The sequence below is a fragment of the Cyphomyrmex costatus genome, unplaced genomic scaffold (assembly GCF_001594065.2).
Source record: "Cyphomyrmex costatus isolate MS0001 unplaced genomic scaffold, Ccosl1.0 scaffold10, whole genome shotgun sequence".
Lineage (NCBI taxonomy): Eukaryota > Metazoa > Arthropoda > Insecta > Hymenoptera > Formicidae > Cyphomyrmex > Cyphomyrmex costatus.
Genome location: NW_017274954.1, coordinates 2112169 through 2126012, shown reverse-complemented (window position 1 = coordinate 2126012; position 13844 = coordinate 2112169). Strand labels below are relative to the sequence as shown.

Here is a 13844-nt window from a genome sequence, read left to right as displayed (position 1 = left end):
CATCGTTTCGAATTAGCCCTTCGATATAACGAGATTTCGCTTCTTTTAGCTCTTTTATTACACTTTACTCGCGTTGCTCCTACTTGTTTGCTTTTCGTCGGACGTCGCTACGTCGTTGGACCGCTAACGATCCGGTTAGTGAAATAACTATGCCGGGGATATTTCCCTTCTGGCATATCGATTCACGTGATGCGGGGTTACAGATGTTTCAGCAAGTGTTCGAGCGGGTTCAGGTGGTGACGGTCGATCGGTTGTTGCACGTGCTGGCCGGAAGCGGAAACGCGTTGTGGGAACGACGAAAGCCACAAGTGGCATGGGACTAAGTCTAATGATGCGCATATAAATGCGGGATGTGTGCGAAGTGAAGATGACACATGTAGATAACGGGAGGATGTGACCAGCGTTTGATATTAGCATCATATAAACGGACATTAAAGAATTATTGACTAACACTTCGTTAAGCTTCGTTATTAACAAATTATTGCACTTTTCTTTTCTGATTAATTTAATTGTACAATTTAATTGTAGAGGACTTAGAATTACTTATAAAATTCGTGCAATATTGCTCTTTTTTTATCAATTTCGCTATTATTGTCTTTTCTTATCAATCCTATTAACAGTATAATTGCCTTTCCGATGTGAAACGTTATTTCTACGGAAAGACTATTAATTGAACTATTTCTGTTCACAATTCTTTCGTAGAAACAATAAAAGAAATTAATGTTTCATTGTCGTGTGATATTCTGTGTTTTCAGGATATCAGGGGAACTCTCGTGTGAAATGTGAACTATTTTTTTTATTTCTCTGCTTTTCGATTGCAAGATCATGTCGCTTGCGATTTTAAGTAAAATTGTGATAATTGTAGATTTGCTTTTAATGTGTGAATTTGATCATTTTGATATATTTGACGTCATCACTAATTACGTTAACGTTATTGCATTTTGTTTAATTTTACATCTTTTTATTATCTATTTAATGATTAACGAAAAAATATTTTTAATAATTTTCTTCATTAATTATAGTTGATAATATAATTATAATCCTGGCAGAACGTAGAATAGAGAGACATAATTTTATACTATTTTTAATAAAGCGTTACTAATTATACTTCACAAGAGACTTGCATCTTCTGTAAGCATTTTGTAAGAATTTTTATAATACAAAACATTTTATTTGAAAAAAGAAAAATTAACCATAGAAAAATGTTTGAATATATAGCATTTATCTCAGCATTAAAAGTCGCTTAGTAAATATTTAAACAGTACGAAAGGCTTCTCGCCGCTCACGTCCACGTGTCGTTCCATTGGTATCAGTATCATAAAGTGTTTATAAAAAGAAGAAAAAAAGAGAGTCGATGTAAAGTTTTTCTGCCAGATACACATGGCTGTCTGGATTCGGATTCACTGTACCAATTCGGTATCACGAGAGTTTTAGGCACTTAAATCGATACACAGGTGCTTCCTTCGGATATTTTCAGCGTTATCTGTACGATTGCATGATCCGAAGCGGTTACGTACTCATAAATATTATTCTTCATGCTTGGCATTCGCGTTTACGAGCACTTCGCACTCTTTAAATTGCTGCATCTCGAAAAGATCATTTTTAAATATGTATAATATTTAAATTAGTTTTGTGAATGACAATCAATAATTAATAGCTTATAAATATATAACATTGTTTCCTTACTTTAAAAGTAAGACAATTAAAGAAGGTGATTTCTCGAGTACCACGAATGAATTAATTAAAAATTACTCTAGCAAAAGTAAATTAACTTAATTTTTCACGTTCAATCACCATTTACGTCGTTCTTAAGGATTTTCAAAAAGAATACCTTTTATACAAGAGTGACACATTCTGAGTTGTGCTGTTTTTATAAATAAAAAGGAGAATATTATATAGAGAACATTTATATAGTTAAGAAAGTGATGATTAAGAAGAAATTTTATTTTGACTTTTTTTTAGTTATTTTAGTTAAAGTCAATATAAAGTCAATATAAACTGCCAATTTAAACATATATAATATATTTTGAATTATGTCACTTTTAATTAATTATTTCAGATTTGTTATAATTTTCAGGATGTCAAAATTGTCATAAGTCAAAAAGCATGGTTTTTTAAAGATTGTGAAACGATAGTGACATTTAATTATGTTTCTAAAAGTATATTCTTTTTGTCAATATTATTTTAATTAGTTAATCATTTTCTATTAAATTGAAAAATAGTTTTTTAAAGAAATTTCATTTTTTTAGTTATACTACTTTTGAAATAAAAGAATAATATTGTTTTTTTTTTTTCAGATTTTCGGAAATAACGAAGAAATCTTGGTCAAAGAAATTGGAGACTTTGGATTCATGAAGTTATCTCACAAGTACCATAAACTTGTAATTCTATTTTAGCCTTCCGCGATATTACGTGCCATTTAACTTTCTCGAATCGCGTTAAAATCGGCGCGTTATCTTAGATCGAGACATGGATGCCGCATTTTACGGACGGACGGGACGATGTCGGCCCTTTCCGATATTATTACTATTATTACTTATATACACCGGCGCAGTGCACATTTAATGGAATTCCGGTCTTTACGATCGCCCGAGGAAATCGTATCCTCGAGTCACTTTACATCCGGCTGTAAACCGCGACAGATACGTCGCGGTCTTTCGCGCGCTGCCGAATAACGAGTAATTTTTACGCGCATCTTTAATGACGCCGCTTTCCATTAACAAGTCATAATTGGCGCTTTATCGATCGCTATCGCGCGTTCGTCGCCGTCTTATCTCACGCACGAGCGCGGAATCGGAACGACGCAAAAAGGCCACAAAAATATTAGTCACGACGGAGAAGTCGATTTAGCACCTTTATTACGGGCAGTAAATAAATAATTAAGATTTTTTTGCATGAACACAAACGGTATCTGTTCTCTGCTAATAGCTCGCAATCCCGGATGGCGACGGCTTTATGATTCAGTCGCGAATTAACCGCGACTGTTAACAGAGGCTCGCAATGAGTATTAACGACGCATAATATCTCGGCAAGGGCGGTACCGCAATAACCGATGGTTATCGGTGTTTCATGCTGAAATTCACGTGCCGCGATGAACGAGAGAGAGCTACTTGTTACGAGATAAAAATTTTATTGACCAAGAAATTTTATCCTTTTTATGAGAGACATTATTTTTTCAAACGTTATTATTAAATAATAATTAAAAGTTAGAGATTAATCCTTCACATGCAATGTGGAGTCTATAAAGGCACCATTGATATTTAAATTTTAAATTTTGGTAGATAAATTTTAAAAAACTAAAATACAATTTGACTTCTATCATGATAAAACTCATTATTAAAGCTGTGACGTATACCAGTTGTGAGACTATACTAGAATTTCTTTTTAAATTTTAATATAATCTGGAACAATAAAAAATACAATTTCTACAATGGTAAAAACTCATTGTTAAAGCTTTGACAAGTGTACCAGAATTATTTCCGATTTGTATACAATCTGGAACAATAAAAAATTTGCTCTCTTCCTCGAAAATCTCTGTTGCTGACGAAAGAGTTAAAATTCATGTTGCCGGCAGAAAGTTAAATGAGAAAGACTTATATAAATTCAAGTTATATTGTTTTGTATTGAGAAATCGTTTTTTTTTTCGACGTAAACTTCGCAACTATGATCGAAGCTATAACTTATTACTATGCGTTTCCTATAAACGAGTGTTCCGTCTCTGATGCGTATGCATCCGCCTACGGATCGAAGGAATTTTTCTTGAGGTGCGATCATGTTGTTACCAGGTCGTAATTACCTCTCGCAAGTGTCAACCACCTGCAGCGGCTGTATTTATCATATCGGCAGTCTTCCGTCAACGCCTCCGCGTGGCAGCCTGCGTTTTGCCAGTCGACGTCCATCGCGTCGTCCACGTGCCGCCATTGACGACGTCATATCCGCACACGCGTCCACGCAAGCAAGCAAATCTGAATGGCTAATTATGGGGACAATGATGCGGAACTTGATGAAGACCGGAAGGAGACAAGAGACTCTTTTCGACGACACGAGCACGCGAGACTCTCTTCCGCATCGCAATTATGGCGAACGGATCTATCGTAACCGGATGACCGGTTCCTGCGTGAAATAATAAAACTGTAAATTTGATTAATTAGTTTTTTTTTTTATAACGACTTGGAATAATTGCGCTCTTTTATTAAGTGTAATTATTTGGTTGTGTTGCTACACAAATTTTTGCTTCTTCGGTTGTAAAGAAGCAAGCCGTAGTTGGCAGGCTATCGGCATGCAGAGCAAAATGGGAGGATTATATCTTACAACTTAAAAATGTGCGTTACCTCCCTGTAATTCCCGGAGGGTTGCCTCAAAGGGGATGGCAAGAAAAAGTAGCAGCGAAAGACCCAAGACGGTAAGAGCCGTCCTCCCGTGTTGTGACGGCTTAATAATCGTACGCACAGCATACGGGTCGGTTTCAGGTGGCTTTGTGCAAATCCATGTTTTACATGACGGTGCATAATTACTATCATCGTACGCTTCACGGTGCTCCAGTTCTTTGGGCGGCGAGGGTGGGAGACCGACGGGCAGCCCGGATTCCCGCGACCTGGCCGGGAACGTCAAAAAGCACCGAGACGCGAAAGGAAACCTGCAATCAGCGCGTCAAAAGGCAGAACTTTCACCCGCCGCACATATTATTCGTACGCGTTGTTACTGCTCGTGCAACGGTCTCGTTGCACGCGTTCAAGGTACGCAATGCTTGAGCATCAGAAATTCAGAACACAAGAAAAAAATATTGATCTCGTTCGTAAAATATTATTGAATTTTTATTTAGGAAATTTATTACACCAAATAGGATTGTTTTTTAATGCTGCTATGCATATTTTTTGCGTCAACAATAATTGTAAAGTATACAACTCGCAAGTTGACGAAATATATTAGAAAAGAGAAATAATTATGTCTGAAAATTGATTCTCTAATGAAAATACATCCTAGTCGATACCATCTAAAAGTGACGTAACATCAATGTTATAATTTCAATATTATAATTTTGCTTGCACTCAACAATAACAGTTATGTAATACTATGTGTTACATTACATATTGTTAAGTGCGAATTTTAACATTGATGTTACGTTACTTTTAGTTTATGTCTACCCAGTTTCGGACACGACAGGTATACACATTTTCAGCGGCACGTGCAAATCTAGTTAACAACTACACTCTCCGAGCAGAGTGTTATGTTTCGTCTGAACTGTCGCTTAATAATAAATCATTAAAAGAGCCGCGAATATCTATTCATAAGCCTGTTAAGAACCGTCGAGCCGTCCCCGTCAACTTGCCGTTCCCGCATACGGCGCGCTGATGCCTTTACTTGTCTAGCTTTAATCCCAGGAGCCATCCCGTAACTCGCTTATACAGACAGGCTACGTCGCGTACGTGCGATGCAACGTACGGAGGCGCATGTATGCATTTATGCATACATCCGCGGTCCGTTCTACGCATGGATGCAGATGCGGCACGCACAGCCCGGCAGCATCGTCCATAATCTTTTCCCGACACTCGTAATGGACGGAATTGTGAATTCAATTGCTTCTGAATTGGACTCAGTCGGTGCGTCTCGTAAGAGCCGGTCCGGCGAATGCAGCTTAAGGCACGTACCAAGTCGTGAAAGGGAGCTGCGTAGCGTAGGTGCATCCGTCAAATGAACGCGCTCGGTAGCCAGCGCGTCGCGCACAAAGAACGTCAGCGGCGGACGCTGCGCAGCGGCACATAAAGATCCAATGAGTAAGTGACGACGTGGATGCCTCCGCAGTGCTCAAGAGTGCTCGAGATCGTTCACCGAAGTGGATGCTGGCAGTTAAAGAAAGTTTAAGTGCCAATCGGCGACGGGAAATTGCATCGGGACGTTTATCACACGATAAGAAATGATCCCGCTGGGATATAAAAACTCTCGTAGAATTCTCGTTGGCTGGCAGTACGTTTGACGTTTTGACGGAATAATTTAAAATGTATTGTACACTTTAATTTATATAGTAGAGATGGGGTTAATCGACTTTTATATTAAATAATCACAGCAGTTAATAATAGCATTAAATACACATGGAAAATATAAGATTGATGGAATAATTGATTATTTAAACGCAGTTACTTTGAATTTTTATTTTCTTGCATGATAAATGTAGAAACTTACTCGGACGGACAATCATCGACCATAAGCCGAAACGTCCGGTTGCAAAACTCCCCGGAGGCGTCTGCTTAAATCAATTTCATTCCGGTAATTTCGCCTCTTCTAGACCAACGCCAACTGGCGTCATTTGCTTCGTGATTGAGTGCGAAAGATTGCAACCGGATTATGCGTGAGCCGACGAGTATGCATGCGCGTGATCAGAGTCCGGAGATTCTCGTCGGCCGGGGAACGACCGTAAACCATTATTCCGCAGCGTCATGTGGACGGTGCGCGAATCGCAAAAGAACCTTCGAGAGGCTGAAGAGAGAATAATGGATTCGCGAGACTGGGGATAATGGTCGCGTAACGAGCTGCAGAATGAGCAGAAACGCGTAGCTTTTGCCGTAAGCTTCGTTCTTTTTTTTTTTCCCCGTACTTTTCCACATCCGACGAGATGAAGTTAATTGAAAAAAAATGGAACTATGAATTTACGGCCGTGCTTTTTTAGACCTTTCGAGCTCTCCAAGAGCGCGTAACTTTTGCAATCATGTTTTCTTATATTATATATTATATATTCTCGACTTTCTTGAAACATTTAATAGATTGAATAATTACGTAATGTCGAAAGTGTTGGAGCTTTTCAGAGAGGAGGCGAATAAAGAAAGGACGCAATGTCATGTAAGGTAGGTACGCAACTGTAAACCGACACTTTGATAGTCGGTTCTCGTTCTTAAAGTTGGCGAGGCGTGTGCCGCCCACCGAGGACGAAAAGGGACATCCTTCGAAGAAACTTTGTAACAGGGATTCTCACATGTGATATACATACATTTTGTTCTTAAAAATATACGTATATGCATTGTATTCTTCTTGATATTGTTTTAATTTGTAATTACATCTAAATATTTTTCACGAACGAAATAATGGACGTTATAAAATTTTGTATTATATGAGAAAATAAAGAAAATCAATACTTTTTTTATAATTACTTACTCAATGACTGAGATCCACTGGCTTCCTTCGTTCCTTACAGTCGCATAGAGGCGCCACGAAGATATCTTTTGAGCGAGTTGTCCTCTTGTCTTCCAGCCACTCCCATTTTCAGCTACCAAGTTACTGCCACTTTGTCAATCCGGTCTGATGCATCCAGACACGGAAATGGCCGTGACACTGAATACGTTCAGAACCAGTCTTATCAAAAAGACGCCTGAAATTTTATATCATGGTATAAATAAAGAAACATTGTGGTCAGTTAAAAAAAGTATTAATGACAAAATATATTCTATTTGTTTTATGTAAAAATTAAACTTTTTATAGATTAAATATTTTTTAAATTAAAAACAGAAATATTATCTTTATACAAAAATAGTATACGTTGTGCAGATTAATTTCAGTATATCTTAGAAGAATCGTTTTCTTTTATTCAAATAATATTCCATCCTAAAATATCTCATTTGAATAAGACAAATGAAGACATCTCGGAGACACAGTGCAAGAACGATGAAGCCGATATCCGAGATTGGAGAAAGGATCACCTATGGTGTCGCTGGGGCGTCGAACCATACCGATTGATCGCTATCATTACGAAGACAATGACCGACATAAGCTTACTCTAACGATGATGCTTGGTTTAGAGATCGAGGATTATCTTGGTAGCATGACGACTAACAAGCATAGAAGGTAGACTCGACTTTGTCCGATGAAAACCGATCCCCTGGCTGCTACCCACGCTCGTACGAACTGGCGCGCGTATTTCTCGTTCGCTATTCGACAACAAGGTAGGCAAATTGTAACTTTGTCATGCAAATCGTCACGACGTCGAACGTTAAATTAAAAAAATTTTTTTAATAACGTACGTCGTTCTCATAACCTCGTGAGAGACCAAGAGAAATTAGGGGTGAATGATCTCAGACATTGTTTGAGTAAACCAAATGTACTTGTTGCATATTACGTGAAAAAAGAGACAGGCTGAAGCGAATACGTTTAGAGGGACAATTCATATTCATTACGTATATGTTTCGTATTCAGAAGTTTAGGACGCATTCACAGGTAGGTATATGTATACATGCATGTACAATTCTCTGCCTTGAAGCGCTGTAGCTCGTTTTAACACCTTTGCCCAGTGTAATTTTTACGACGCCAAAACGTTTTCGCGGCGTCGCGTTTTTGCTTGTTCCTGCTCCTCTTCTGAATGTCGCCTCTCGCGTGAATAATAATTTCAGACCTCGCGGGTATGCTTCGAATTATTTTTTGCTGTTTTAGTAAGCTGTTCTGAAATAACGAATAACGCGTGATGGTAAAAATTTAGTAGCCGCTGATTACATGGTATTCTCTAAAAGTGAATTAATAACTTCAGTGCTATACTTATAACTGATGTAATCATCAGCGAATATTTACTTGCATGTGTTTTTTTTTTTTTTTTTTTAGTAATAATACACTGATTCACTTTTAGAGAATACAGTGGTAAAGCTTTTCGCTTTATATAGGGATATAATTCGTAATTTCTTTGGTTATAATTTTAACGAGCAAGGTTTTAACGAAAAGAAGATTTATAAAAGCGAACATTACAATTAGTAGTAGTACATCACATTTTACGTCTACCCTTATTCATTCTCTTACCATTTAAATCGCAGTTAACCTGCAGGATTTAAAATTGGTTCAGAGGGATGCAGATGTTTGCTTGTACGCCACACTTGTCCTCGCATACGAATACCACCATGAAAAGCCGAGTTCCCGGGGTAGCTGCGCAGCCTCCCTTTTATCAGTACATTTTCTCGCCATCTGCTGGAAGCTGGGGAAATCAGGAGATGTATTGAACAGGCTGGATGCGCGCGGCGAGATGCGCGAATATCCGCGAATTCCCGTCAGCGGGGGACTGCAGTCCGTACAATAAAGAAAAAAGCATCCAGGACAGAACGAGAGGAAGCGAGGTGGAGCCAGTAGGAGTGAAGAAGCACTTCGGCGAGAGAGACCGACAGAGAGGGTTCCTAATCCTCCCGGACGCCGAAGAGGCGGACTCGATTAATAGTCGTGCTCGCGAGAGAAACAACGTCGTCCTCGGTCGTTGCTCGAGATGACTTCCGCGGTGTTCTGAGCGGAACTCCCGGAACGGTGCTCTTCGATGGACGATCGTGCGCACCTGAAGATCCACGGCATTGGCTCTCCGCAGGTCTTCGAGTAAGAGGGTTAGTTCGAGCTGTCAAACGGTCATGTAAACGTCCCGTCGTGTCCTGGTGCCGTCGTGTGGTCTAACCATCGTATGGTCCAATCGCTAATATACTTCCAGTGAATCTTCGCGAGATTTAGAAATCTTCTTCAGGCCAGAATGAGACCAAGCGCGATCGTTTTATTGCTTTTGCTGTGCGTTCAGTTTCTCACTTCAGAATCGAAGCTTCGGCAGCAAGCGGCCGTCGACGATGACGACGATGATGACGATGAATGGGAGGATGATGACGAAGATGACGATGACGACGGGGGCTATCAGCCGAAGCCCGAGGTCGATGATGACGGCCGAATCTACAAAAACCCACGAAACTCACCCTCTACTGTATGCCCGAGAGATGAAGAGCAGGCTGAGCTAATGGGCCAGAAGTGTTTGCGAAAGTGCTCTACCGATGAGGACTGCAAGAGTAAGAAAAAGAAATGCAGATGCGACGGAGCCTGTGGAATGTCGTGCATCAAGCCTGAACGTGAATGCCCGGTATTGACTGAGATTGATCATGGTGTGATGACAGTTACCGGAAGATTCTTCGGAGATAGAGCTCATTATGCCTGCGACACCGACTACTTTATAGTGGGCCTGTCAGAGAGAATATGTCGCGCCGACGGTCATTGGACCGGGTCTAATCCGTCCTGTAAGAAAGATTCCAGCTCTTTCTGCTCTCAACCGCCGAAGATCCAAAACGCGCGCCACAACGCTCCGTTAGAACAAACGACTTTCGATCTCGACGGTAATGTGCAATATTTCTGTATGTATGGATATGTAGCAACGGGAGCAAAAAAAGCGAAATGTTTACTGACGGAAGGAGCTGCTAAATGGTATGGGCCAGATATCACTTGTAAGCCTCAAAACTGCGATTTACCTCCGGACATTTCAAACGGATGGCACTCTGGTAAGTTTACATAATTATTATCGGTTTATGTATTTAATATTTCGATACGGGAGAGATTTTAATTATCGATTATACTTTTAAGGGGAATGTTATACGTATGATTGTCGCGTATCGTATCATTGCATGGAGGGTTACGAATTAGTTGGTAAAACGGAGAAATTGTGCCTGGCGGATGGCACATGGATCCCGAAGGAGTTACCGCAATGCGTTCAAGTAAGGAATTACGAATAAAAATTTGGAATTGTCCCTCGGAAATAAACCGTGGCTAGACGTATTTAATATTTCGTGCAGGTCACGTCCGTGCAATGTCCGAAGCCAGAAAATCCAGTCAACGGCAAGGCTGTCTACACCTCCTACGCGTATAATTCCATTGTATCGTATGAATGCAAGTACGGCTACACTGTAATAGGCGCAGGAACTAGACGTTGCGGTGCTGACAAAAAGTGGACTGGAAAGACGCCTACTTGCCAGGAGATCAATTGCGGTTTACCTGGCGTGTTATATAATGGTTGGATCGAAAACATTGAAGCCGGTGTGTGTTATTTAAAATTGTTCGAATAATATAATTTATAACCAATATATATTATAATCGTTTTTTTTTTTTTTGGTGGAATTGTCGCAATCGTAGGCACAGGTATGGGCGCCAGCCTTATTTTCCGCTGTAAGGATCACATGAAGCTGGAGGGTAATACTTCCTCTGTTTGTCAGAAAGATGGCAAATGGCGTTATCCTGTACCGCAGTGTTTAGCACCGTGCGTTGTCCCGCAGATCGAAAACGGTGACATTATCGTAGCCAGCCACGATAGAGATCACATCAATAACGTTACGGTGGTGGAGCATGGCGAGAGACTTCTGGTTACGTGCATTCAGAATTACGAATTCGCCGCTAACAGCACTCCAGTGTTATGCAATAACGGTACTTGGTCGATAATACCAAGTTGTTCGCCAGCTCGATGTAAGAATATGCCGAAGAGTCCGAAGAATGGAATGGTAATAGCACCGAAGACAGACCACGGTATGAAGGCGATATTTAAGTGCAAAGACGGTTTCAAGTTGATTGGCGGAGGTCCTTTGAATCTTTCCACATCCGTGGAATGTCGCTATGGCAACTGGATCGGCGATATACCACACTGCGAGCAGGTTTTCTGCCCGTTTCCCGGCCTCATCGAACACGGCAAAGTTTTTTTGGTGGGCAACATGGGAGTTTACGACTATAGACCGTACGTCAAAAAGATCGCCAATAACAAACAGATTATGTACGACTGCGATAAGGGTTACGTTCTTGATGACGGGCCAACCGGCGCGACTTGCATAGGCGGTGCATGGAGTCCTAGGGAATTGCCCAAGTGTATTCTTGGACAGCATCCTCGACTTAGATGGAGTAGACGACGTAGATCTGTAGACAACGACAATGTTACCTTGAATTACAACGTTACATTAAATTACAAGTAAGAATTTACACTAAAATGTTAATATAATATAAAGTCATTAATTTAGTAAATTGAAATTGGAGTGAGAGAGAGAGAGAGAGGGTGTGTGTGTTCGTATTTATTTTAGTTTATATTTATAAGTGTATAAATATGTTTATTTTATTTTAGAAAAATGTGACAGTATTTATGATAAATATATATTATATATTATATTTATATATTAATAAAAACAATGTGTATAAAAACATCATTAAAAATAAAAATGAAATATTAATGTTTCAGAAAATTTATCGACTTCTTCCGTAAAGTGGGCAAAAAACTTCTACATATGGAGATGAACAGAAGTCATGAACATTCCAAACATAAAGCAGAAGCGAAACTAGCATCTATTGCTAGCCAACAGAACAACACCAATGCATCCGATCCGTCAACTTGGAAAGCACACGCAGGTCATGGCAATAAATCCCGTTTACGAGAGGAGAGAATGATTGATTTTCTCAAGATGGTGTATAGAAAATTACAGCGCATGGATGCCAAACAACCAAATAATTCCAGTAATAATACTATGCACGACCTACTGAATGCAATGAGTAAGAACTTCTTCCATGTAGACCTTGCGGAATCGCGACGGAACGGTAGCAAAGCTCGCTCAGATTTTGAGATACGTAATCAGAGGGAATTTGTTAAGTTGAAGAGGGAATTTGAGCGAATCATGAGATTTTACAACAAGTCTATACGCTGGAACGAGAAGCAAAATCGAAAAGATGCGAAGAGGAAAGGCTTGTCACACGCTGAGAAGCGAAAGGATAAGAAAAAGCACAGGAAAAATTATTACAAAGGTTTCTACGAGTTCGTCAATAGTTACGTAACCGAAAAGCTGTCGATGTTAGAGGCGCGCAACGCGACCGAGGAATTAATCAAGAAAATGAACATCGACAAGTTTACCGTGAGGAACGGCACGACTTTCACGGTTGGTGAGATGTACGCATTTTTCAAACATATCATACAGGATAGATTGAACTCGACGGAAGAAAGCGTAACCGTAGAGTCTAGCACGTCACCGGCACCGAAGACCGCGTCATACGGTAATCAATCATCGACAATCCCGAGTAATGATGTTGCTGTACTCGACAACGAGATTCCAGCTAAAGACGGAGCGCCCAAGCACCGCAGCAAGCGGATACGAAACACGTCGGAGGAAGCTGGCGCTTCACGTCAAAAGAGGAAACTTCTGTCAGTGAAACCGACCAGCGCGGAAAATCAAAAAAATTCGGGGAACTCGAAGCCCGTCGACGATGCCAAATCAAAACAGTTCACTTTCGACGAGCTGCAGGCGCAACAGCAGAGCCGTTCGAAACGATTTCTGCCGCTTTCCGAGCTGGATAATCAAATATTCCTCAAGAACTTGTATCTCAACGCTTACGAGGACGAGTATCGAGCGAACGTAAAGCGATCCGTTGACCAGATAAATCGCACAACTGGTTGGTTTTCCTCGAGAAGGCGTAAGGGAAACCTCGGTGCGTACGAGATCAATTGAGGAAATAATGTGTTGTGATATTAACGGAATTTACTAAGTTATTTACTGATATCAATCGATTTTAGGTGAAGTATACACTATATATATAAATATATATATATATATATATATACGATAGTTATAATCGTTGTCCCTCGTCGATACGCACTGTAACGTGTATCGCGCTTTTTGAAAAAATAAATCTTTTCCATGCAAACGTCTGTATATATCCACATTTTAACCCTCGTTTAAGAACGCGCAAATAAATTGTCAATAAATATTTAAGAAACTCAAATTAAACCTTTCGTTATATTTATTGTACAATCACATACATAAAGAAACCATATGTACTAATTATTCGATGAGGGAACGAAATCAACAAAAATCAGATCGAGTGCGTCCCGCGTTACGCAAGCTTTAGGTGGTCGTGCAAAAGCCAATCTCGATATAATGAGACATTACGCCACAGGCGATATCATAAAGTTCTTTCCAAATTATTTATCTTGCGTGCACCGGTACCTCACGAAATTACTTGCCGCAAAAATAATTCGATCTCAGAGGCGCGGGTACGATCATAAACATTTGCAATTGCTGGCACGATATCTCTCGATCGGGTGATACCGTGACGGTGAT

General features: G+C 40.0%; 1 protein-coding gene across 1 annotated transcript; it reads left to right on the top strand.

Moving 5' to 3' along the window:
* The first annotated feature begins 9363 nt into the window (after positions 1–9363).
* Positions 9364–13466, top strand: Hasp (Hig-anchoring scaffold protein). The gene is made up of 5 exons (XM_018551765.1): positions 9364–10265; positions 10348–10478; positions 10557–10797; positions 10894–11713; positions 11978–13466. Exons 1-5 carry the CDS (start codon positions 9479–9481, stop codon positions 13230–13232), a joined length of 3234 nt encoding a protein of 1077 aa, XP_018407267.1. The 5' UTR covers positions 9364–9478; the 3' UTR covers positions 13233–13466.
* The last annotated feature ends 378 nt before the right edge of the window (positions 13467–13844 follow it).